This window comes from Rhineura floridana, chromosome 8 (assembly GCF_030035675.1).
Source record: "Rhineura floridana isolate rRhiFlo1 chromosome 8, rRhiFlo1.hap2, whole genome shotgun sequence".
NCBI classification, from domain to species: Eukaryota; Metazoa; Chordata; class Lepidosauria; order Squamata; family Rhineuridae; genus Rhineura; species Rhineura floridana.
In genome coordinates, this window is record NC_084487.1 from 11,092,100 (window position 1) to 11,116,754 (window position 24,655).

General features: G+C 41.9%; 1 protein-coding gene across 2 annotated transcripts in view; it reads right to left on the reverse strand.

Moving 5' to 3' along the window:
* BACH1 (BTB domain and CNC homolog 1) overlaps positions 1-18,726 on the reverse strand; it is a 33,438-nt gene extending 14,712 nt beyond the window's left edge. For both annotated transcript variants that reach the window (XM_061638266.1, XM_061638267.1), the window contains exons 1-3: positions 18,583-18,726; positions 5,663-5,957; positions 1,382-2,740 (exon numbers count right to left, since the gene is read on the reverse strand). In XM_061638266.1, coding sequence (XP_061494250.1) covers positions 1,382-2,740; positions 5,663-5,899 — 1,596 coding nt within the window. In that variant the 5' untranslated portion in view covers positions 5,900-5,957; positions 18,583-18,726. The remainder of the gene's footprint in view (positions 1-1,381; positions 2,741-5,662; positions 5,958-18,582) is intronic.
* Between the last annotated feature and the right edge of the window lie 5,929 nt (positions 18,727-24,655).

Sequence of the window (24,655 nt, forward strand, 5' to 3'; positions counted from 1 at the left end):
CTATTTAGAGCAGCACGTGGAAAAGAATGACATTTTATCCAGCAAAATCTATAATGAGGAATTTCTCTACAAATATCTGGTATTTGATATAGCCATATTTCACAAAAGTGAGGAACATGAGAATTTAAGTATCAATCTTGCAGCAGGTCCAAATATTTGCCATTCAGAATACAACATGTAAGAACAATCTAAGAGCACCAGGGATTTCCGAAGACTGAGAGTAAAGGGCTTGAAAATATAAATGTGGTCAAAACTTAGCCCCACTTCAAAGACCTATACTGTATGTGATATATGGGCAATAGGAATGCATAGACAATCACCAGAATAAATGGGACAGGCTACAAGTGAAGGCATGGTGAACTTCCAGCCACCATTCTATTCACTAACCTGAACTGAACAGGAATTCAAGGATCAGTGAAGAGAAAGAACATGAAACAAGCAAAAGGCTGTTCTAAGTAGAAGCTAGGTTGGTCCAGTATATGGCAGGGTGAAAGGGGGAAGCAAAGATAGAAAAGGAAATACTTGTTGCACTCTGTTAAGAGCCCTGAAAAGGAGCTATATCTATACACCTACATAGAATGTGTATATGCACTCATGCAAGAGTACTGGGCAGCCAGGAAGCCAAAAAAGCCTAATGGTTCATATCCACCTGTGTACATAGATCTTAGTAAGACAGCCAGTGCACACTGCAAGATACAAAATGGCCAGTGTTTTTATCCCGAATAAGCGTGACTTGTACGGGATTCCAGCTTTTGAAAGAAGGCTCTTTTAAAAGCAGACCACCACTTAAATCTGGTTGGAAACACTGTCAGAAATGCAATTCTTTGTTGCTTGTGGAAATAAATTTACAATTGCTGCTGGAAAATTTCTAACTGGTCAACAAAAATGTTTCAAGGAAGGATCAGAAACTATGTAAAATTGACATTTTTATCCCAGAAACCAATGTATATTGTAGTGTATTAGGGTGCTTTAGGCAATGACAATTCCATTCTGGTGATTATTATCTAGAAATTGGTGATGTAGTAGTAGCAAGTACACATGATGGAGAAACACACTCTAAACATCAGAGAGGGTTTCTTCCATGCCAACCCTCATTTCATCTTTCAAATCTTAGTATACTTTTAAAGGTAGATACTGTGAGAGCAAAGTAAGCACAATTACACAACTGATTCCAACAGACTTTACTTCCAAACAAATGTGCTTAAGGTTGCAAACACACCAGTTTTTAAGCTCCCCAGCTGTTATTCAATAAAACTTGCATTCATTTTAAAGTGTGAAGGAAGTCTTAAACTTTCTTTTAAACTTCCCAAGAAGAAAATGAAACAGGCTTTGAAGTATGCAGCTTTTAAGACAGAAAAGAGGATACTTTGTATGTTCTCACCTCACATTCTTGTTCTCTGGCAGAACAGGATTCACTATCTCCTTCTGTATCAGTTTCAGATTCTTCTTCCAAATTTATCACACAGCTGTATGGACACTGTTCTGGTGGTTGTTCTGGTGCACAGTCTCCACTATTAATATCAGCAATGTTTTCAGTACCAAGGTTACTGATGAAAGGGCAACTGACAGAGTTCAAAGTTGTAAAAGTTCTTTGAGGGCCATGCTCAGGGCTGTCACTGATCCTGATACCTAACCAAGGACACTCAGTTTTCTTTTCTGAACAGACCTGCTCCGAAAATTCTTTAGCTGGGGCAGGAGACAGGTTGACTTGACATGCCGTATCTGTGTTGTAAACATCACTCCAAAATCCTTTTGCTAGTTGTTCTGCTATCTCTCTTTCCACACTGCTGCGATTGCTGGGCAAAGTCATGTTCACATTTTCTCTGTCGCACAAATGAGATTTCAAAGGTGGGCCCTCAATATTTTCATTCATTAATTTGCAACTTCCAGCTCCGGTAACAATATCATTTTTTTCAGCTACCTCTGTATTGCCCTGCATACCACTAAAAGTCAAATTACAATATTGATCGTATGCATTTAAGAAAGAAGCAGAATGAAGACCATTAGTGGCAACAGAAGAATTATGGGAGGCAAAAGAAGAATCCATCTTCTTCGCAGAACATTCAAGACTTTGGAATGGAGGGCTTGTCTCTTTCAAAAACTCTTCATTCCCATCTTCTTCCATCTCTACCTGAGCACCTTCACATTTAGAGACTGGCTGCACGGCTGCACAGCCAAGAGATTTTTGTATAGCACCAATAGTATTTGATTCAGTCTGATGAATGGATGCACTCTCTTTAATACTGGAATTGGACTCCACAACAGGGACTTTATCATTCCCTAAAGCTTTTTGGAACTTCCTGTATTTGGGGCATAGGGACTCGAAACCAAAGACAAGACCCCTTTCTGATACAGACTCACATGTCTGACTGGCAGTATCTTGCAGAAGAGATACTTCTGAATTTTGATTATTTTTGTGGGTGCTGAATTGAGGGTTTTGAATGCATTCATTTTGCAAAATATCATCCACGTCGTCTGTTTCTAGATCCCTATCAGGAACACCTATTTTACTATGTTCTTTCTGACACCGCGGTTTACAACATTTTTTCTTCAGGTATTCCCGTCGGCCTGGTTTCTGGTCCAGAAACTTGAATTTGAGAAAGTGAAAACAAGATTCCTCAATGTCATGTACTCCCAAAAACTCTGCACACTTGCAGACTTCAGCCACATTATCTTTGTCTAAAATAAGTTTAGAAGTGTAGGCAAATTGAAGCAAGGGATCAAATCCTTTTAGTGTAACCTGTTGTGGGAAGAGAAGCAAAAAACAAAAAGTTTCACAAGGTAAACCATTAACAAGTCATTATTAAAACTGCATTAAATAGCTATGATTTGTTTCTGGCTTGTTTGCTCACAGCAGAGCCTAGCTGCTAGACAAACAAATGCCACAATGTAGACTAGAAAATATAAGAAGGGAATCAGTCAGTGAGCAAAACTTATAATAAAAGAACAAGTGTATATTTGGCAAGATACTCTTGCTTAAACAGAACTTTATTGCAACCAACATTTGTAGAATTCCTCTTCAGCACAGTATAAATTCTGTATAGGTTCTTGTGTTAAATGGTGGTTCAACATATAAAATCATGAGTGGCTACTGAGGAATAGTAATAGGATTTAATTTTTATTTTTCACTTTTACAGTATCTCATAGAAGTGTTTTCAATCTTGAGGCACCTCAGTACAATCTGTTCAGTAAATCCATTTTTATACACAGGACACCCCAACTTATCCTATGTACACTGGATATCCTATATAAGGCAAGCCATATCTGTTATGCAACGTGATACAAAAAGAAAGAGGAATATATCTTGTACTACAAGCAAACGCGAAGGTAGTTTGTGCATGCACATGCACAGGACAGAAGGAAAGTGGAAGGTAACAGAGTGAAGAATCAATTAATGATGAGAGATATTAGAGGAAATGATGTTACTGGATTAATGAAAATAGTCGCAGGACTGGAAGCTGAGAAGACAGTGAATCTTTAAGCATGCAAGATTAGTTTCACTGAATTTTGTGAAATTATCAATGCATTATATGCAAGACAATCATGATGGTAAAGTTGCAGGAAAAAAGCAAGAAAAATGCTCATTGGGGAAGAGATTAAACTTGCACAATGTGCAGCCATTGCTGCTGAAAAATATGAGGAGAAAAGCATGGAGGTGGTCTGTGGTGGCCACATAACTACTGCCCATGGGCACTGAAACATTGTGGTATTTATTACTCACATTCTTTGGAAACTAATCCAATCACAGAAGTGGAACCACAGTGAGTTGTACAAAAAATATTTAGAATCGTTAAGAGTTAATGCAGACACATCATTTTTCCTCCATAAACAGTTAGCCATTTAGATCAGAAATACTGGTGGGCGGTAGGGAAATCTGTTTTTGTTTCACAAACAGATCTTGAATTCTGAAGTATGTTTCACTTCAGCATTATGTACCTTCAGACCCAAGGCCTAAATGAATTCAATGTGTTTTGATAAGATTTTTAAGTAAATGCATGTGGCGTGTAATGAATTTTTTTTTACAAGTGCACATATCTGCTGATCCATATAGTACAGTTTTCCCTAGTACTACTATCAAGGTATCTGTGCTATATGCAGGATGCTTCACAGAAAATCCTGGGCAGGGCAATTTAGAGGAGGAGGAGGAGGATGCCATAGCGCAGCCCATGAAACATACAGCAACAATTTGCAGGGTAGTCTAAGCGCTATGACACTGGTGGCTTGACTGACGCATTTCCACTGCTTCACTTGGGTCATGCTTCTCGTGGAGAACGGTGGCTAGAGATATAAATATAATAATAATAGAGTGTACAAGGAAACAATCAAAAACCTCATTTGTTTTTATGCTCCTAGAGTCTTTATTACGAAAAGGTAGCTGTGAGACAGGATACTAAACCAGGATGCCATGCACTGAAGACTATTCAAGATGCAAGCAAATTATGGTTTACCATCTATTACATTTGTTGTAGGAACTCCGTATACTAAACTTTTTCCCTTTTATGGAAAGAGGAAAGTTTACATTGAGGAGCGACAAAAATGAAAATTCAAGTGAAAGAAATTAGAGGAAGTGCTTGTAGAAGGATTTTTGGTCAGTTTCAGAATTAATATAATTGCGGTTATTCTAAACTGTTTACATGGCTGTTTGGGAATCATGGAGGTTTTAGTAGCTTTATCAGCTCAGATCTCATAGACATCGTGCATAATCCCATATTTATAAATACCTATAGTAGGAAAAATCTCTAATGGAAAATAAGTGTTTGGATGTCTGATACAAGCCTTTGATACATTTTTCTCACAATATCGTGCATTCACAAACGCCCCTCAGATCAGGAGTAACTGATGCAGCTTATCTGCAGCTAAACACTATTGCTATCTAGCTTATAAATGACTGAATAATCTCATTAACTGTGAGCATGAAAATACACACATGGAACTCTCTGCTTCCTCTGCACCTTCACATGCAGAGGAAGAAGTTTGGAAGTGAGAGAAAGATGGGGCAGGAGATTAGATCAGCCTCCATTTTATCTCATACAGGGCACAAAATATATACTACTCTTGATAGTGTTTGAAGAAATTAAACTGACACCAGGTCAAAACTGACCTGTTTTCTCAGGCATTTGCGGGATATAACAAGCTGGTTGATGCCCTATTGGATTGAATGTTGTTGCTGCTTAGATTTTTGTTGTCTTTCTCTGGGCTTGTGGGTTATTGCAGTAGTTTTATTGAAATGTATTGTTTTATATGTCATAGGGTTTTCTTTTACTTCTAACCTTTTTGTAAGTAGATTTGAGATATTTTGTAGTCCAGCTGTGTTTTATTGTAATCTGTTTTTTAATATGTATTTTGTATCTTCCTTTTACATCTGTTTAATTGTGGTAGCCTATGGCTCTGAACAATAAAGCATTCATTCATTCATATTTTTGTAGTAAACAATAAGTCAAATTATTACTATACAATAATATGGAGGTTTATAAGAAACAAATTCACACCTCCTCAGTAAAAGCTTTCAAATAATCCTTCTATGATAATTTGACACTCAATTCTAAACAGGAATTGTATGTTTTCCCTAAGAGTAATATCCATACTACTCTAGGAATAACACTTTTAACATGTTAGCAGATATAATGGCCTAAATAGGAAGTGTGTGATCAGAAGCACTTACCTCTTCAGGTAAAACAATAAGATCAAGTTCCAACTGACCCACAATTCTTGAACGGAAGTAATTGCTGCAGGCTGCAAGCACAGAGCGATGGGCCCGAAATCGTTGATCTTCTACTAAGATGGTAACATCACAAAAAAGGTCTTGCTTTCTCTGTTCATCAAGACTAAGCAGAACATTGGCACTGTGTACTGAAGACTCATATGCAAAAACCACGCTGTTCCTTTCACTTAGAGACATTCTGTATCACAAATGTTGCTGAAGACCTCAGAGGGAAACATGCTTCTATTCTTCACACCTGAGATAAATGCAAAATGCTTAATAGTATAGAATACCACAAAGTAAAAGAAATCGGCAGCAAAAGAAACCCTTTGCAGAAGACACTGTCATCATTAAACAAAACTGTAAGCTAGTGACAGATGCATTTTACAGCCTCTACAAGTTATGAATAGCATAAAATTCCAGCTGAAAAGCTCTCACTAGGACAGCCTGACTCCCTTGTTGCTGTCATTTTTATAGCTTAAGAACTGCTAATATTAGCAGCTTTAATTTAAAATAGTTTTGATTTTCCTGGTTTTGAATAGACTGAATCCTGATTTTGAAGGGACTGTTGCAGTTTTAGTTTGTCGCGTTAGTCTTATACACTTCATTTTATTATTTTATCTTTATTCTTTACTACTTTGCAAAGACATCCTTGTTTCAGACTGCATCCTGCTCTGGGATTCATCTGTGGTGTTGAAAGAATACCCTGCACATACTTTACAAACCCAAGTAGACAAAACTGGATGAACTTTTTAAATGTTTATATCATCAATCACAGAAAATATATGCATTTGCCAATACAAAGCAAGGGTGTGGGGGAGGGAGTGGGATGGGAGAGGACACAAACTAAGGTACAATGCATGGAAATCTTCACTTTAATAATTATATTACATCCTTGGTCTGAGGCGAAGATGTATCACTATTTCAAGTGCATAGATGTGGGTGTATCTGAATGTTTTATTCTGCTGTTTTAATGGTTTGTATATATTTTTGTTGCAATCAATAGACACATATATGGTGCTGGTTCTACAGTGTTTTACATATTGCGACCAAGTTAAGTATTTTTCTATAAAGTTAAATATGCAAGAAAGCCAAACACAAAATCATAATGATCTAAGGTACCTTTAACTGTGTATAAGGCTAAACATGTGTATGGAAACTTGGTTGGGTACTGCACCTACATAAACTGAAAAAAGGAAGTTTCAAACCACAGAAGATATAGATTAAAGGTCATCTACCCATATCCCATGCAGAACCTTAATTTGGTATATGACCGGTTTTATAAATTCAGTGGCAAAAATGCTTTGAATTACCAGCTTTTTTCAATCTTCTGGTTAATTTATTTGTTAGTTTAAAAAGTATTAGAATGTAAGACTTTTCAGCGCAAGTTTGTGGTGACAGAAGGATCTTTCACCAACTCCACCTGATAAGTGAGATGCAGCCATCTGCCTCCAATTTAGAGCTGGTAACCTTCCTCCATATCTTTCCAACTTCAGGACTGTATCACTGTAACATGCTCTATATATACTGTTCATAAGCTTCATGTGGGGCAAAAGATAGCAACTTATCTCTTGACAGAGCTGGGGCATCAACGGCATGGGACACCAGCGCTTTAGCATCTACGCCAGCCTTTCGCAACCAGTGTGCCTTCAGATGTTGTTGGACTACAACTCCCATCAGCCTCAGCCAGCACTGCCAATGGTCAGGAAAGATGGGAATTGTGGTCCAACAACATCTGGAGGCACACTGGTTGGGAAAGGCTGATCTATGCCGTCTTCTTGTTTCTGAGCACAATCCATAGTGGTGGATAAAGTTTGTAAAAGCCAAGCTGTTTACAGACTACCTCCCCTCTTTTGTTCCACTGCAAGGCTTACAAGGATTCAAGATCCACAGCTGGGTAAAACTTTTATTTCAACCAATCAAAGTATCAAAAAATAGTGAGTGAGCTTTCAAATGCATCAGATGTTATGTAGAGAGGAAGGAATATTCTTTTCACTGCCTGAAGAGGGGCTGTCCAGTTTTTTTCAGGGTTAAATTCACTCCCAACAATTATGTGTTACACAATTTGTTCACATTTCAACTCAACCATGAACTCACCAGGCGGCCCTTGAATTGGGAAAGTAAAATATTTGAATTTGGAAGCAGCATGGAATTTAAACAAATTGTTTCCTAGGATAGTGAAATGAGGAACGCTGAAAACAAAAATACGCTGGTTTGCTCCCTTTCTTGAAACAGATGCAACCTTTGATATTCTTCCATTCATCTGAATACACAAACAACATTAAGCTTTTCCTCCATCAAAGTTGTATTCATTTTCATAGTACCACACCAATCCAGCCTATTCACATAGCCCTATCCAGTAACATTATGTGTCTTTATACTTCATCTGTGAGGATACCCACCTTCTTCAAGGAATTTTAACCAGGATGTGATGGTGTAATAGTAACTGAAGCAGCGTTCCTAAAAAACTTCCTAACTGTTAGAGCCATAGGACAATGGAACCAATTACCTAGAGAGGTAGTGGGCTCTCCGACACTGGAGGCCTTCAAGAGGCAGCTGCACAGCCATCTGTCGGGAATGCTTTGATTTGGATTCCTGCATTGAGCAGGGGGTTGGACTTGATGGCCTTATAGACCCCTTCCAACTCTGCTATTCTATGAAATGGAAATGGCCTGCCTTCAAGTCAATCCCAACTTATGGCAACCCTATGAAGAGGGTTTCCATGGTAAGCGGTATTCAGAGGCGGTTTTACCATTGCCTTCCTCTGAGGAAAAGAGGCAGTGACTGGCCCAAGGTCACCCAGTGAGCTTCGTGGCTATGTGGGGATTCAAAGCCTGGTCTCCCAGGTCGTAGTCCAACACTCTAAAATACAGTTGTAAATTAAAATAACTAGTGATTTGCTGCCCTTACATGGCAAAACAGGAGTAGAAAAAGAGGAAGGCCAAACAAGAGATGGATTGATTCCATCAAGGAAGCCACAGACCTGAACTTATAAGATCTGGACAGGGTGGTTCAAAACAGATTATATTGGAGGTCACTGACTCATAGGGTCGCCATAACTAAGTCATAAGCGACTTGAAGGCCATAACATAGCATTGAGCAGGGGGTTGGACTCGATGGCCTTAGAGGCCCTTCCAACCCTACTATTCTATGCTGCATTACAGAACAGACCTACACACACACACATGCACATTATAAACACTGAGCTGCTAAAGAAAATTTGCAATGGAATGGGCAAGTAACACCAGATAAGTGCTGTGTAAGTGTACACCAAGAGCTGAATCCTGGCATACCATGCCTAGTTCTGCTCATAATATGATGTTGCAAATGTGAGCAAGATTTTTTACCCAAAGTGTGGGCACTGAGAGCACTCTGCAGTGCAAGTGAATTTTTGAAAGAAAGGTTTTCCCCAGCCAACACAATCATGTATAGTCTTGAGAAATACAACATTTAATGCTTTTCCTCCTGAAATAACTTCAAGATAAATAGATATTTCAGGTATAGTTTGTCAACTCTTGCCAAAAAAAAAAAAAAAGTTCTAGTGGCAGCAATGTTTTGGTCTGGGTGCAGAACTCAATGGTTTTTGGCAAGGCATGGAAGTAGTCCAATGCAAAAGCTATCTCTTCACCTGGGACACATAGCGCAAACGAAAACAAGCTTTTGGGGGAACACTGTTAATCCACAGAAAAAGAAAACACAGCCAAGGCATTCCCTCTCATTGGGAGGCAATCTTAATTTCAGCTCTTTTAATTATGAAAAATTGCAAGAAACTGCCTATCATCTGCCTGCAGAAAATATGCTCAGTTTACAAGGGGGGGGGGCACATCAAAGAAGTCATACCTGAATTTTTTGTCAAGCTGAGTCATTTCTGCCTTGTCTGCCTCCCTAGTTAAATAAATGTTGCTTATGCAGGATAAATTGTGCAACCCCATTGCTCGAGCAAGTTTGTAAAATGTCACCTGAACTTTAACAATGTTCAATGTGTTTCATTTAATTTTTTTTTCCGTTTAACTTGTTGCTGATTTTATTGTAATTTTATTGTAATATTGTATTTTAATCTTGTTTTGTTCACCTCCCAGAGAGCTATTCGCTATGGGCGGTTTAAAAATGAAATAAATAAATAAATAAAATAAAAATAAACAAGCAGGTCTATTAAGGAAGCAAAAAGAATGCACTCTATTAAATGGATGTGCTCTGATATTTGAAGTGGTGTAGAATACAAACAAAGGGGTGGGTGGGAGAAGATCACTGCAAATTTAGAAAATCAGCCATTGCCAACTTTGGGAGGACTTCTTTTAGAAACGACTGAAATGCCACATGTCAAACGCACCAAATTTCAAATACAAGGTAATTAAAAGGTATCACGCCTCTCAAGAGACATAAGACAATATGGAATCAAGAGTAAGAGTTAAATGAGGGCACAAACTTGGTAGCACAAATGAATATTGGGCCATAGGCAAAAGTGCTGCTGTTTTCTCACATATACCATACAGAGAAAGATATATCTAGTCTCCATACAGGATATAGGTAGCACAGTGGGCAAGAGAGCCTGGCTGGGAGTCCAGAGTCTGTGAGTTCCAATCCCCGCTCGTGTCTCCTGGGTGTCAAAGGCCAGCTAAAGATCACCCCCACAGTGAGTGGCTCAGGGGTTACGTGCCCTGCCACCTGTGCAGCCGTGGGCAAGCTGCGTAGTCCCAAGGAGCCCAGTTGCCCCCAGCTGGCAGTTGTGGACAAGGAAGGGGCTGGCTTGTGCAGCTGTGGCAAGCTGAGCAGGCCCTAGCCAGCTGGAGAGGACTAGCCTCAGAGGGAGACAATGGTAAACCCCTTCTGAATACCACTTACCATGAAAACCCTATTCATAGGGTAGCCGTAAGTCAGGATCGACTTGAAGGCAGTCCATTTCCATTTTTCATCCTCAGCAAAGACATCTTCAGAAAATGTCTATTTTACTACCTTCGGTGAACCCCAAGTTCCCAGGTTTGCTACATTATATCTGTATTTTTAACCTGCTCTGTTCTTAGTTAAAAGAGATTGTGAACACATCTAAAACTAAACAAGGCTGTGAAGAGTTCATAAGTATTATGGCACCCCCAACATAGCATTTAGCAATTAAGGTTTGAACTGGGAGCAAAAGTATAAATATGAAAAATAAAAGAAAAAAGGTAGCCAGCATGTTGAGGTCATTGGAGGAAAAATTGGATATTAACAACAGTAAAAAGTTACTTTAGTATATTGAAACCTTTATAAATTTGTAATACACGCTGTTACTTCCCTGTACTGCTGGGGAAAGTTTTTCAAAACAAAAATAAGTAACAAGCTTCCTCATTTTTTTAGCAGACATCTTGGACTGTGAGATCATGTATTCAGTCGCAGTTAACCAACAAGATTTAAATTTCAGAACAAGGGAAAGAACACAGGTGTGTAATGTTGTAACTTTAAGAACCAGGTTATCACTAAGCAGCAGATCTATTTGATTAGTGTCATCTTTTTAAAGCAAAAACAAAATCAAGCACCTGGGTGAAATTAACTCCAGAGGAAAAAAAGATTTGTTCTGCCTCATACTGAACGGATGAAAGCTCCTAACAGATATGCTGCCAACCTTAAGACATTTTCCATACTTCCTCCTTGTAAACCTGTGCATGTAGCAGAGCACTTTGCCCTTGCCCACCTGCAACAGGTTCTGAAACAATGGTGTGATGCTCCTACAGTGTACAGCGGTCATTGAAAAAGAGACAAGGATCACATCTGTAGATATCATTCTTTGGACAGAGTACATTAATCTTCCAAGACTCTGGTGAATCGCGTCTGAGTCTTGAAGAGGAAATCTACAGGTGTCATCTCTGTTATCTTTTCGGTGCCTACTGAAGACCTTCCTCTTTCAACAAGCCTTTTAAGTAGAGACCTTTTAAGTCTGTGCTGGAAATGCTTTTTAATATATTTTAAAGCTTTTTAAAAAAAATGTTCTTAAAGATGTTTTGTTTTAATATGTTTTTAAGGATGTTTTGTTCTAATATATTTTACAGTCTGTTTTTATGATGTTTTAAAGTGTTTTCAGTGCTTTTGTATGCAGCCCTGGGCTCCTACTGGGAGGAGGGGTGGGATATAAATCTAATAAATAAATAAATACATGGATTCCAGAAAACACTGGATAAAGTTTCGTATTCCGGTCTAATTTAAGTATACACAGATTTTCACAAAGACACTCCACAACTCTTACCTGTTGGAACAGCAGAATTTATAGCATGCACAGTAAATCTAACTACAAAAGCATAAAAGCGGAGGCCAAGGAATACAACCGGATATTCATTTTTAATAATATTTTATAAATTAATGGCTAGGGAAAATAATATTTCTTTGTGTTGCAAGTCTATGTGAAACACAACAGTTGCCATCATGGAATGCTGCTGTCCAATCTAAAGCAAGATTACTGCATTGCTAACTAACCGAACAAAGTGACAGCTCGATAATATTCAAACAAGAGAAGTGTATACAGATGTATTTGGCAATCTAACCTAAGAATATTTTATTTTATTTACAATGCATATACTAACAGGTGTAAACTGTAGGCATAGGAACTGTCTACTTAGACATGCACATAAACAAACAGAAATAGCTTTTAAATGACAGTTGTATATCTAACCCCACCCCAACCACGTTTCCTTGTATGGATGGTGAGATATGCTTTAAATGAGTGCCTGCAACAGTTAAGAGCTGCTGATTCATTATGTTGTGCTGACATGGCATGAAACAGCATTTTACTGGAAAAGTGAGTTACTGACTCACTTGAACATCCTTCCTTTAAAATGACGAATGTTTTTATATCAAGATACTCGATTTATAAGCATTTGGTTAATACAGCAAGCCATTTCAAATTGAAAACTTGTTATCCTTCCCAGTATAAAGTAAGCATTTAGATTACTGTTACTGGAAAAAGCCACTGTATGACTGAATACATGTTCTAGATTTTGGAATATTGAAAGTACTAGTGCATGCAAATCAAGAATTGGGAACCTGTGGCTTTTCTGATGTTGGGACTCCAACTTCCATCAGCACCAGCTGGCAAGGCCAATGACCAGGGATAATGAGAAATCTGAGAGCCCCAGGGGTCCCCATGCTTGAGGTAAATCATCTGATCAGTCCTCAGGCCAGTCTAGGTCTCTTTCACAGCATTAAGATACCTGTCCAGTGTAATTTTTTTTCCAAGGGATAAACTACAGGGAAAACTACTGTGGTATAGGGATTAAAATGTTGGGCTAGGACCAGGGAGAACCAAGTAAAAAGTCCACTGGGGCAAGGAACGCACTAGGGGAGTTTGGGCCAGTTGCTATCTCTCAACCTAACCTACCTCACTCATAGGTTATCATTGTCTGAGAGAAGACGAGGCTAGATCAGTGTTTCTCAAACAGTGGATCTTGGGCCATTTTCAGGTGGTCCTCAGTGCTGCTGCCTGCTAGGTGCCTCCTCACTTGCTTGCCCCAGCCACAACATAGCTCTTTTGCCTGGACAACATCAGCGCCAGCAACATCTTGCCAAGTAAAGGTGGATAGGACACAGAGATGATCAGTGGGCAGGAGGGAAGTACGATGTCCTTCCTCTGAGGGGAAAGGGCCACAGAAGACTTGTTGAAGGAAATCAGGGAAGTGAGATTAAGGAAGCTAATGCAGCAGCAAAGAATTTAGTAATTTCCAAAGATGGGCCAGATATCAGCAGAAAGTGATGTCAGTAATTGTCAGACGATCCAAACTCTGCCTCTGCCGATCACCATTTTATGACTGGTGGGTCCCAATAATTTTCAGCTATCACAAGTGGGCCCTGAGAGAGAGAGCCATTCAACTCATGTTAAGGTGAAGTAACTCAAAAGACTATAACCTCATCAAGGATGCAAAACTGTAAAGCTGCTTTTACACTAGGCAGCTCCAACAGTATTTGGTGAAAAAGTGACCCTTCTAGTGAGCGTTAACAGCCAAAAATGACTCCAGGGTTTTTTAAAATTAGCACCCAAATTAACATTAACCTAAATCTCAATTCAAACTGTTTGAAACATTATCCCAAAACCTCTTACTTCAAAGCATTTGAAATGGCACATTTGTGTGCACTGGGCACAGCAATCAACCCTCCCCCCCATGCACCAAGCTGGAGGGGTTTGCATAAGGCAGAGTGTCCCTCCGCCCAGGTAAGCTAGGTCCCATTGGCGAGAAGGCTCCACTGCTGTGTAGGTCCCTGCTCCATGTGCCAAGAGCGTGGACAGGGGAGAAACAGTCTCCACTGTAAAGCCCTGGGGAGGTTCTGGGGAGATGGGAAGGGGGCAGATTTGGGCCTGCCAGGGATTTGCTGGATCCTATGCTGTCCCAGCAACCTGCAAGTTGCGGCAGGGGGCAAAATCCAGGCACATTTGCTGCACCAATCTACGAGCTGTAGAAAAATTGCCCGCTTTCCCTGGTTGGATGCGACAACAGATCCACAGCTCCATTAAGCCCACTGCTGCCTGACCTGGTTTAGGACTTCCCCCATAGACCCAGTGAAACACAGGGTTGCAACCTGCCCTCCTGGTCCCAAATACAATCACTTGGGGTTTGTATCCAACACTCCTGTTCACTAGCGCAAAAGACTGAAGCTAGCAGAAAGGAACTTTTCACCTGTAGCCCCCTATGTGCCCTCAAAATCCACTCCAGAGGGTTGAAGGACCCTGCAGATAAGGTTTTATGGGGAAGGAGAGGAAACAAAAGTGCTGCTGTGCCAGCAGAACTCTGCTGACACTGCTTTGGAAACAACCCTTGGCAGTTTTGGAATGTATTTCCAAGTAAGTTTAAGAATAAGCAAATTAGTATTGCCACACTAAAATGAACAGCAGAAAAGCACCATACGTTGAGACTGAAGTCCAAAGCATACTTATTTAGGAGTAAAGCCTACTGAACTCAATGTGGCTTGTTTCCAAGTAAACATGCATAGGATTGCGGTGTTAGTTATCTAAATATTAGCTAGGAGGGTGTTAAGCTTCTCATTTACAAATGTCTTGCTTGCTTTCCTACTGTAAATAATCAATTCCAATATAACAATACACAGAGTTAAAATTAACTTTAAAAACAGTAAGTATGCCACTGTTATCTAGCCTACAGCTAGTTCTGTCCCTAAACCTCATCAAACTTTTGAGTGTTCAGTCTCTAGAATGCTAACTAGGAAGCAAGTTTGCTTTTGAATAAATATGCGCATGTTAGAGTTGCAAGGTTCTCTCGGACTTTCTGAACTCTTCCCACACACACACACCAAGTTCAAAACATCCTCCGTGTTTTCACCTACCTGAAGCCTGGTTGAATGTGTAACGATGTCGTTAGAAGAGAAATAGCACAGGCCAACTGGCCGCCTCCAAAAACCACATGGAGTTTTCATCTGAACAACATAGCAGCCCCTTCCTGCACTTCCTTCTTCCAAAATCAAATTGGAATGATGGTGAAGTAGGAAACACATTAAAATGTAAATGTACTGCCTTCAAGTTGTTTCCGACTTATGGCAACCCTACGAATAGGGTTTTCACGAGGCTGAGAGGCAGTGACTGGCCCAAGGTCACCCAGTGAGCTTCATGGCTATGTGGGGATTCGAACCCTGGTCTCCCAGGTCGTAGTCCAACACTTTAACCACTACACCACACTGGCTCTCAGGAAACACATTACCTGTACAAATCTAATGCCAATCTATTATTCATACAAATCTAATGTTGATCATAGAGATGTGAAGGCCCAGATAAATCCTGGGAAAAAGGGGGAAATTGTGGGTTTTCCTCCCCAAAATTTGTCCCTTTCCCCCCGGCCTTCACATCTCTAGTCATCCAGTGATAGCCCTTTGCTGAGTGCACAAAAGCCACCCAGATTTTAGCTGGTGGGGAAGGAAGGGTCCAAGTGCTTCAGAATTTCATCCACACCTGGGTCTTTGAACCTTCTACAATCCAACACAAACTTTTATTATTTTTATTTATTTTTTATTTAATTTAATTTATAAACCGCCCTAAGCCCGAAGGCTCTCTGGGCGGTGTACATGAAGAGAATTTTGAGAATTACTGTCATAAAAGACTAATCCTGGCATGCTTTAAACAAAAATTATGTTCCTTTATGTTCAGTGGGGCTTATTTCTATGTCACATTATTCCCACAATGTACACAGTTGCAGCCTAAGCACATCTAAGTTCAAGGATCCACAAATTTGTGGTTCACTGCCAACCCTGCCCTTAATCCAAAGGGAAAGCATGCGGTCTAGCATATTATATACCAAGCATGAAGAGTTCTTAATCCTGTACTTTTTAATTGTTGTAACCCACCCTGGGAGCTTTGGGTGACGGGCAAGGAATAGATATTAATAATAATAATGATAATAGTACTCCAGTCACCTCTAAAGCCCAGTGTGGCTGCAGCAATACGAACTCTATTCAGCTCCAAGGCAGAGGAAAGGTAAGTTCATGCCTGTCATGATAAGCCACAGAGACTCCAAGAACAGTAATTTCTTGGCAATGTTTGAGCCTTTCCAAAGCTCAAGGACAACTACCCTTATTCAGGCTTCAGAAGAGCAGGAGCCCTTGTCAGAATGAAAAATGGTCTCACTAGCGACAAGTTGCTGAGGTTCTAATAAATCAATGAACGTACTTACAGCACAGGTGCTTCTGATTAAGCTTTGAGATTTATTGTAATAGTCTTAAGACACCATGCATGTGCCAAGTTGGGAGAGCTAGCCTTTAAATCGCTTTGTTTATTTACTACATCTTTAGATAATTTTTCATGAAGCTCGAAGTAACTAAGAATAATAATGAAATCACAAACACAATTAAAATCAAAACTGTATGTCCATGATAAAACAGCAGCCAAGACCACTTTTACCATCCTCTGCACAAACAAAAAAAACCATCCATTTTTGCCTGTAGAAACTCCCTAAATTCAGGTCTAGGCAGGCCTCAAGGAGGTTTACATATCTATTATATTTTCTGGGTTTTTTTTATTAGATTTGAAATGCATGTCTTAATATTCGTTTCTAAATCTTTTACAGGATAAGTGTAGCTAACATGCATCCAGAGAGGCACGAATTCAAACAAGAGGAAAAAAATATTAATGAAATGAAATTTAGCTGGGCTTGTTTATCTACTGTGGTAGAGCTAGATGCTTGTGCTATGCTACCAAGAAAATAAAGACAGCATGAGGAGGAAAGAGCACAGCTTATTGTTTACCGTACCTTGCTTATTTTTCATGACCCTAGAGAACTTTGGGGAAATATATTTAAGGTATCTGAATAATTCAAGTAATACGTTATTGGTGTAACAAAACTGTAACAGATCTACCTGAAGTACACTATACATCTACGTTATTTCACAACACTATCTCAACAACTTGACATCTCATTTTAATGTTACTAAGAAGAGCACTGCGTCCAAGTTACCTTATGTTACCCATAAAGGATATAATGCCATCACTTGATCCTATGTAGGTTTACCTGGAAAGCGTTCTTGAGAGCTCTTCTTAGAGAATTTAACATTAAGTGTGCTTTAGGGACACATCCTACAAGCCACATTTTAACCATGTTCATTCTATTGCATTTTTTTATTATAACCATTTGTTTTTTGTTTAGTTGCTCCTATATTTTTTTAAAGATTATGGCTTTTTGAATTGTATTGTTCGTCACCCAGAATTCCAAAATCCATTATTGGGGCAATACCTTTGTTAGACAAATATATAATAATAATAATAATAAATTTAATTTCTTCGTCGCCTATCTGGCCAATGGCCACTCTAGGCGACTTACAAAATTATTAAAATACAATTAATAAAATACAGTAATACAATAAAAACAATAGATCTACAACAACAATATTAAAACTGGGTAGGATCCAGAACTTTTCATCAGAGTAAACAAAGACAGTATACAAAGTGTGTGTTGGGGTGGTGACGGAACTGGCAGATAGGGAAGTCTGATAGAATGCAGAAGGAGATAGCAGGAATTCAAATGAAGCTCTGTTAGGTGCTACGCAGGTTTCAGGTTGGACCAAGGCCTAATGGGTCCCTTCAGGCCCAGAGAATATCAGTTATTAGACAGTTTACAAATCTTTTTAATGAATAAAAAATGAAATGGACTGCCTTCAAGCCGATCCCGACTTATGGTGACCTTACGAAGAGGGTTTTCATGGTAAGGGGTATTCAGAGGTGGTTTTACCACTGCCTTCCTTTGAAGCTGAGAGGCAGTGACTGGCCCAAGGTCACCTAGTGAGCTTCATGGCTGTGTGGGGGATTCGAACCCTGGTCTCCCAGGTCGTAGCCCAACACTCTAACCATTACACCTCACTGCCTCTCTAAAATAAACAGTAAAAGCAAGCCTAACTGAGCGTAATGAGGCTTCTTCTTTATAAGCGTTTAGCTTCAGACACAAGTCGTCGGCGATGGCTTGTCCCGCCGGGTTGCACATCCAACAGCCATGCCAACTCCGTATGACTCTCTGCAGCCAATGGGTCTGACCGCTAGACCCGTCCCAGACCATGCCAGCAGAACTAACCCTTACAGCCCAGGCAACTCATCGTTACCACCTCGAAGGCGCAGCGGAGACGGTCTCTGCCCCGAAGCATTTACACAAGGCCGCCGGCAGAACTCCTTACTCCCGTGAGGCGCTTCTAAAGGGGCACCCCCGTCTTGCCGGCGCCCCTCCCATCTCAGCATTATTACCAAGCCCTCACAAGCGGATGAGCAGCCAAGCCTCGTCCTTCTCTCCCCCCCCACCCCCGTCGGGCGTGTAGCCACTGGGGAGCCTTTCAATTGATGTGCGCCTGCGCCCTCCCTCTCTCTGCCGTGTTTCCCCTCCTATGCCCACAGGCCCCACTCTGCCCGCGCGCGGTGCCCCATCTTACGCCTCACCCACCTCTGCCGCAGCTCCGCGAGCGAACGAGCGTGGGCCACTACGAGCCCCTACCTCGGGGCCAGATTCGCCGCGGCTTCTCCAGGCGCTGCCCGACCACGGTCAGGTGACAACATGATCGCCTCCTCCCCCCGCTCCTTGCTGATTGGATGCCGATCCCAGCTGACATCCTCTTTTCCTCAATTACCCCCCCCCCGCGACGGCTGCGCATGCGTTTGCGCCCGGCGCAGTGGCGGCGCGGCGTTACCCCGTCTGTTAAGGCTTTCCTAGCCGTATCGGTTGAAACGCCGAAGAAACGGAGACTGCGGAACAGGGACAGCGGAAGTCGACGGCCCCGTCCGCGCTTATGAGGGAGCAGGGCCTTAAGGTGTTTTTTTCTGCCTGAGGCGGAGCACCAAACGTTGCTCTCCTGCATTCATGGTACACAGCTAGTTGGGACGGCAGAGGCAGAAAAATGACACAAACATCATTCCCCCTCCCTGGCACCTTAAAAAACCAAAAACAAATGCGCAGTTAGAAGATGGGGGATACTTGGCTCAGCAATACATGTGAGAAGGATCTTGGAATTGTCGTTGATCACAAGCTGAATATGAGCCAACAGGGTGATGTGGCTGCAAAAAAGGCAAGTGCTATTTTAGGCTGCATTAACAGAAGTATAGTTTCCAAATCAGGTGAAGTATTCCCCTCTATTCAGCACAGGTTAGGCCTCATCTTGAGTACCACATTCAGTTCTGGTCTCCGCACTTCAAGAAGGATGCAGACAAACTGGAACAAGAGGAGGGCAACAAGGATGATCAGGGGACTGGAAACAAAGCCCTGTGAGGTGAGGCATGTTTAGCCATGAGAAGAGAAGACTGAGGGGATATATGATAGCACTTTTTAAGTACATGAAAGGTTGCCACACAGAGGAGAGCCGGGATCTCTTCTTGATCATCCCAGAGTGCAGGACACAGAATAATGGGCTCAAGTTGCAGGAAGCCAGATTTCGACTGAACTTCAAGAAAAACTTCCTAACTGTTAGACCCATACGACAATGGAACCAATTACCTAGAGAGGTAGTGGGCTTTCCGACACTGGAGGCATTCAAGAGGCAGCTGGACATCCATCTGTCGGGAACGCTTTGATTTGGATTCCTGCATTGAGCAGGGGGTTGGACTTGATGGCCTTATAGACCCCTTCCAACTCTGCTATTCTATGAAATGGAAATGGCCTGCCTTCAAGTCAATCCCAACTTATGGCAACCCTATGAAGAGGGTTTCCATGGTAAGCGGTATTCAGAGTCGGTTTTACCATTGCCTTCCTCTGAGGCGAAGAGGCAGTGACTGGCCAAAGGTCACCCAGTGAGCTTTGTGGCTATGTGGGGATTCGAAGCCTGGTCTCCCAGGTCATAGCCCAACACACTAAAAAAAAAATACAGTTGTAAATTAAAATAACTAGCGATTTACTGCCCTTACATGGCAAAACAAAAGGGAGTAGAAAAAGAGGAAGGCCAAACAAGAGATGGATTGATTCCATCAAGGACGCCACAGACCTGAACTTATAAGATCTGAGCAGGGTGGTTCAAAACAGATGCTATTGGAGGTCACTAACTCATAGGGTCGCCATAAGTCGTAACTGACTTGAAGGCACATACAACAACAAATACAGCACCCCAAATCAGCAGCCTGAGGAGGCTGCCTCATTCTCCCTAATAGTAAAGCCAGCCCTGTTTGGGAGTAAACCCTACTGAGCATTGTGCAGCTCCCTTCCGAATAAAACACACAGCCCACACTGTTCCTTTAAAACACCCTTGCACCACTTTTGATAATCCGCATAGTCATTCTCTTTAAGAATCAATCCTGCTTGCTTTGAGTTTCCACGGCTTTTTCCTTATACCAGATTGCGCAGGAGAACTTACTTACCACTTTGGCTTTTTTTTAGCCTCATTAAAACTGTTGGAGGGGTCCCCTCAATGAGCCCTCCTGCAACCTAGCAACCACATGGCCCACCTCCACAGCCCCCTACCAATCATCACTGCCTATATTTTGCTGATGCATTGTTGTTGTTGTGTGCCTTCAAGTAGACTACGACTTATGGTGACCCTATGCCTCAGTGACCTCCAATAGCATCTGTCGTGAACCACCCTGTTCAGATCTTGTAAGTTCAGGTCTGTGGCTTCCTTGATGGAATCAATCCATCTCTTGCTTGGTCTTCCTCTTTTTCTACTCCCTTCTGTTTTTCCCAGCCTTATTGTCTTTTCATGCCGTTGAGCATGTGGGTCAGGCCCAGCCAACAGCAGGCAGAACAAGCAGTGACTCTAGGGTATGAGGGAGACAGAAAAAAACTAGAGTGGCACTCATCCTGAACTGCCGGGAGTGCTGATGAGCTAAGCGAAAGCATCACTGACAGCCATTTCAGGTGAGCCCAACCTGTCATAGCTAGTGGGAGCCCAGCTGGCTGCTGGCAGAGGGAGGTGCAGTTTAGACTTTACCTCCCCCTCCAAAAAAAGTTATTTGACCCTTCTTCATTTAGCATCAACATCCCCCTTGGGAAAACCCAGGGATCTGACTCTGCATCACACACCCTGTGTGCAGCAGCAGCAGCAGCAGGAGCAACAGCCAGAAAACAGAGCAAGCATGCTTGGCTTCCAGCTTAGTGCCTGCCTAGTGCATATATGCACTATATGCAAACTATCGCAGCAACTGGCTGTATCTTTCCAAAGAAAGAGGGAAGGGGAGAGAGAAAGAAAAGGAGAGGGAAATAAACCACCCAAGCCCAAGTGCAGAAAGGCAGGTCAGATGAATCTTACAGAAATCTCAGTGCTGATCCCTGAACCTGCTCAGTGGATCCAATCCAAACAGGACTGACTGATAATTAAAGGGTTAATACTACAGATAATCTCTGTAGAATTAACCCTTTAGATGTTCCTTTCCCCTCCATCCCCATTTGCAACCTGTCTCACACACACACACACATTTGCACATGCAGCCACTTAATTCGAATATGCATGCACTTAATTTGAACCAAGGGAGGAAAAGCAGAAGTTAGCAGAAATAATACAAAGACAGAAGGGAGCTGCATTTCAATTCGATGGATCAGAACTAGCAAGGGGACTCCAAGGATCCTGAGAGTTCTTAAAGAGTTCCCCTCTTTGAATTCTTCCCTTTGAATTCTGGGAATTACAAAAGTAACTACCACACACATTGTAGCCTCTCCAACATACATCTGTTCCCTGACCTCAACTAAACCGCAGTCTCCAACCCATTGACGTAATAAACCTTAAACAAAACTATGCAGGTAAGAAGCCAGCAGGCGTGTGGGGGCTTTCCAGTGTTTTGCACCGCCTGCAGCATGTACGACTATCTGCCTGTTGGACAGAAGTCGTGGGTATGCTCTCGGTGCAATGAGCTCCTGGCTCTCCGGGAACGACTTCATTTCCTTGAGGCCAAGGTGGCGGACCTGGAAAAGCTGAGAGAGGCAGAGAGGTGTGTGGAGGAGGCCTTCAGGGACGTTATAGCTGTGTCCCACTCCAACGATGATAGCTCTCCTGCTATCATGGACAACAATGGTCTCGGGGAAGGAGAGCATCCAGCTGAGGAAGAGGGAAACGATCCCTTAGAAGGGACCCATTCCTTGGGGGATGAGCAGCTATCCTCTCGTGCCGAGGATATATCTCCAGGGGGTGGAGGGATCCTTGTAGTGGGTGATTCGATCATTAGGAACATAGACAGTGGGGTGTGTGATGGAGTGTAGACCGCAAGGTGTTTTGCCTGCCTGGTGCGAAGGTTGCGGATATCGCCCATCGTTTAGATAGTTTGGTAGACAGTGCTGGGAAGGAGTCAGTGGTCGTGGTGCACGTTGGCACCAACGACATGGGGAAATGCAGCCGTGAGGTCCTGGAAGCAAAATTTAGGTTGCTAGGTAGGATGCTGAAAGCCAGGACCTCCAAGGTGGCTTTCTCTGAAATGCTACTGGTTCCACGCGCAGGACCAGCCAGACAGGCCCAGCTTCGCAGTCTCAATGCGTGGATGAGACGATGGTGTCGGGTGGAAGGGTTTGGATTTGTTAGGCACTGGGGAACATTTTGGGACAAGCCGGGCCTGTACAAAAGGGACGGGCTCCACTTGAACCAGAATGGAACCAGACTGCTGGCACTTAAAATTAAAAAGGTGGCAGAACAGCTTTTAAACTGACTGAGGGGGGAAACCTGACAGGAGCTGAGAAAGGTCCGGTTCGGAATAAACCTCCCCCCTGGGATAAAAACCAAAGAAATGATGAAATTTTAAAAGGGGTAGGCCTAGAAGTAGGCATTGTGAGAGCAGGGGCACCGGATATAAATTCAGAAGAGCAAAATTACCACAGGCCTAACCACAAGTGCCAAAGACACTTGAAGAGAGACACTGCTTACAAGTGCCTGTACACTAATGCTAGGAGCCTGCGAACCAAGATGGGAGAACTGGAGTGCTTGGTCTTAGAGGAGAGCATTGATATAATGAGCATAACGGAGACCTGGTGGAATGGAGAAAACCAGTGGGATACGGTTATCCCTGGATATAAACTATATCGGAAGGACAGGGAAGGACGTATTGGTGGCGGAGTCGCTCTATACGTGAAAGAAGGCATTGAATCCAGCAAGCTCGAAACCCCAAAAGAGGCAGACTCCTCCACAGAATCGTTGTGGGTGGTGATACCATGCCCCAGGAGGGACTTAATACTGGGAACGATCTATCGTCCCCCTGATCAAAATGCTCAGGGAGACCTTGAGATGAGATATGAAATTGAGGAAGCATCCAAACTAGGAAATGTGGTAGTAATGGGTGACTTCAACTACCCGGACATAGACTGGCTGCATATGTGTTCCAGTCATGACAAAGAAGCAAAGTTTCTAGATATTCTAAATGACTATTCCCTAGACCAGTTGGTCATGGAACCGACCAGAGGGACGACAACCCTGGACTTAATCCTCAGTGGGGACCGGGACCTGGTGCAAGATGTAAGTGTTGTTGAACCGATTGGGAGCAGTGACCACAGTGCTATTAAATTAAACATATATGTAACTGGCCAATTGCCAAGAAAATCCAACACGGTCACATTTGACTTCAAAAGAGGAAACTTCACAAAAATGAGGGGATTGGTAAAAAGTAAAGCTGAAAAACAAAGTCCAGAGGGTCACATCACTCGAAAATGCTTGGAAGTTGTTTAAAAACACTATATTAGAAGCTCAACTGGAGTGCATACCGCAGATCAGAAAAGGTACCGCCAGGGCCAAGAAGATGCCAGCATGGTTAACGAGCAAAGTCAAGGAAGCTCTTAGAGGCAAAAAGTCTTCCTTCAGAAAATGGAAGTCTTGTCCGAATGAAGAAAATAAAAAAGAACACAAACTCTGGCAAAAGAAATGCAAGAAGACAATAAGGGATGCTAAAAAAGAATTTGAGGAGCACATTGCTAAGAACATAAAAAACAACAACAAAAAATTATATAAATACATTCAAAGCAGGAGACCATCTAGGGAGACAATTGGACCCTTGGATGATAAGGGAGTCAAAGGTGTACTAAAGAACGATAAGGAGATTGCAGAGAAGCTAAATGAATTCTTTGCATCTGTCTTCACAGTGGAAGATATAGGTCAGATCCCTGAACCTGAACTAACATTTGCAGGAAGGGATTCTGAGGAACTGAGACAAATAGTGGTAACGAGAGAGGAAGTTCTAAGCTTAATGGACAATATAAAAACTGACAAATCACCGGGCCCGGATGGCATCCACCCGAGAGTTCTCAAAGAACTCAAATGTGAAATTGCTGATCTGCTAACTAAAATATGTAACTTGTCCCTCGGGTCCTCCTCTGTGCCTGAGGACTGGAAAGTGGCAAATGTAACGCCAATCTTCTAAAAGGGATCCAGAGGGGATCCCGGAAATTACAGGCCAGTTAGCTTAACTTCTGTCCCTGGAAAACTGGTAGAAAGTATGATTAAAGCTAGATTAACTAAGCACATAGAAGAACAAGCCTTGCTGAAGCAGAGCCAGCATGGCTTCTGCAAGGGAAAGTCCTGTCTCAGTAACCTATTAGAATTCTTTGAGAGTGTCAACAAGCATAT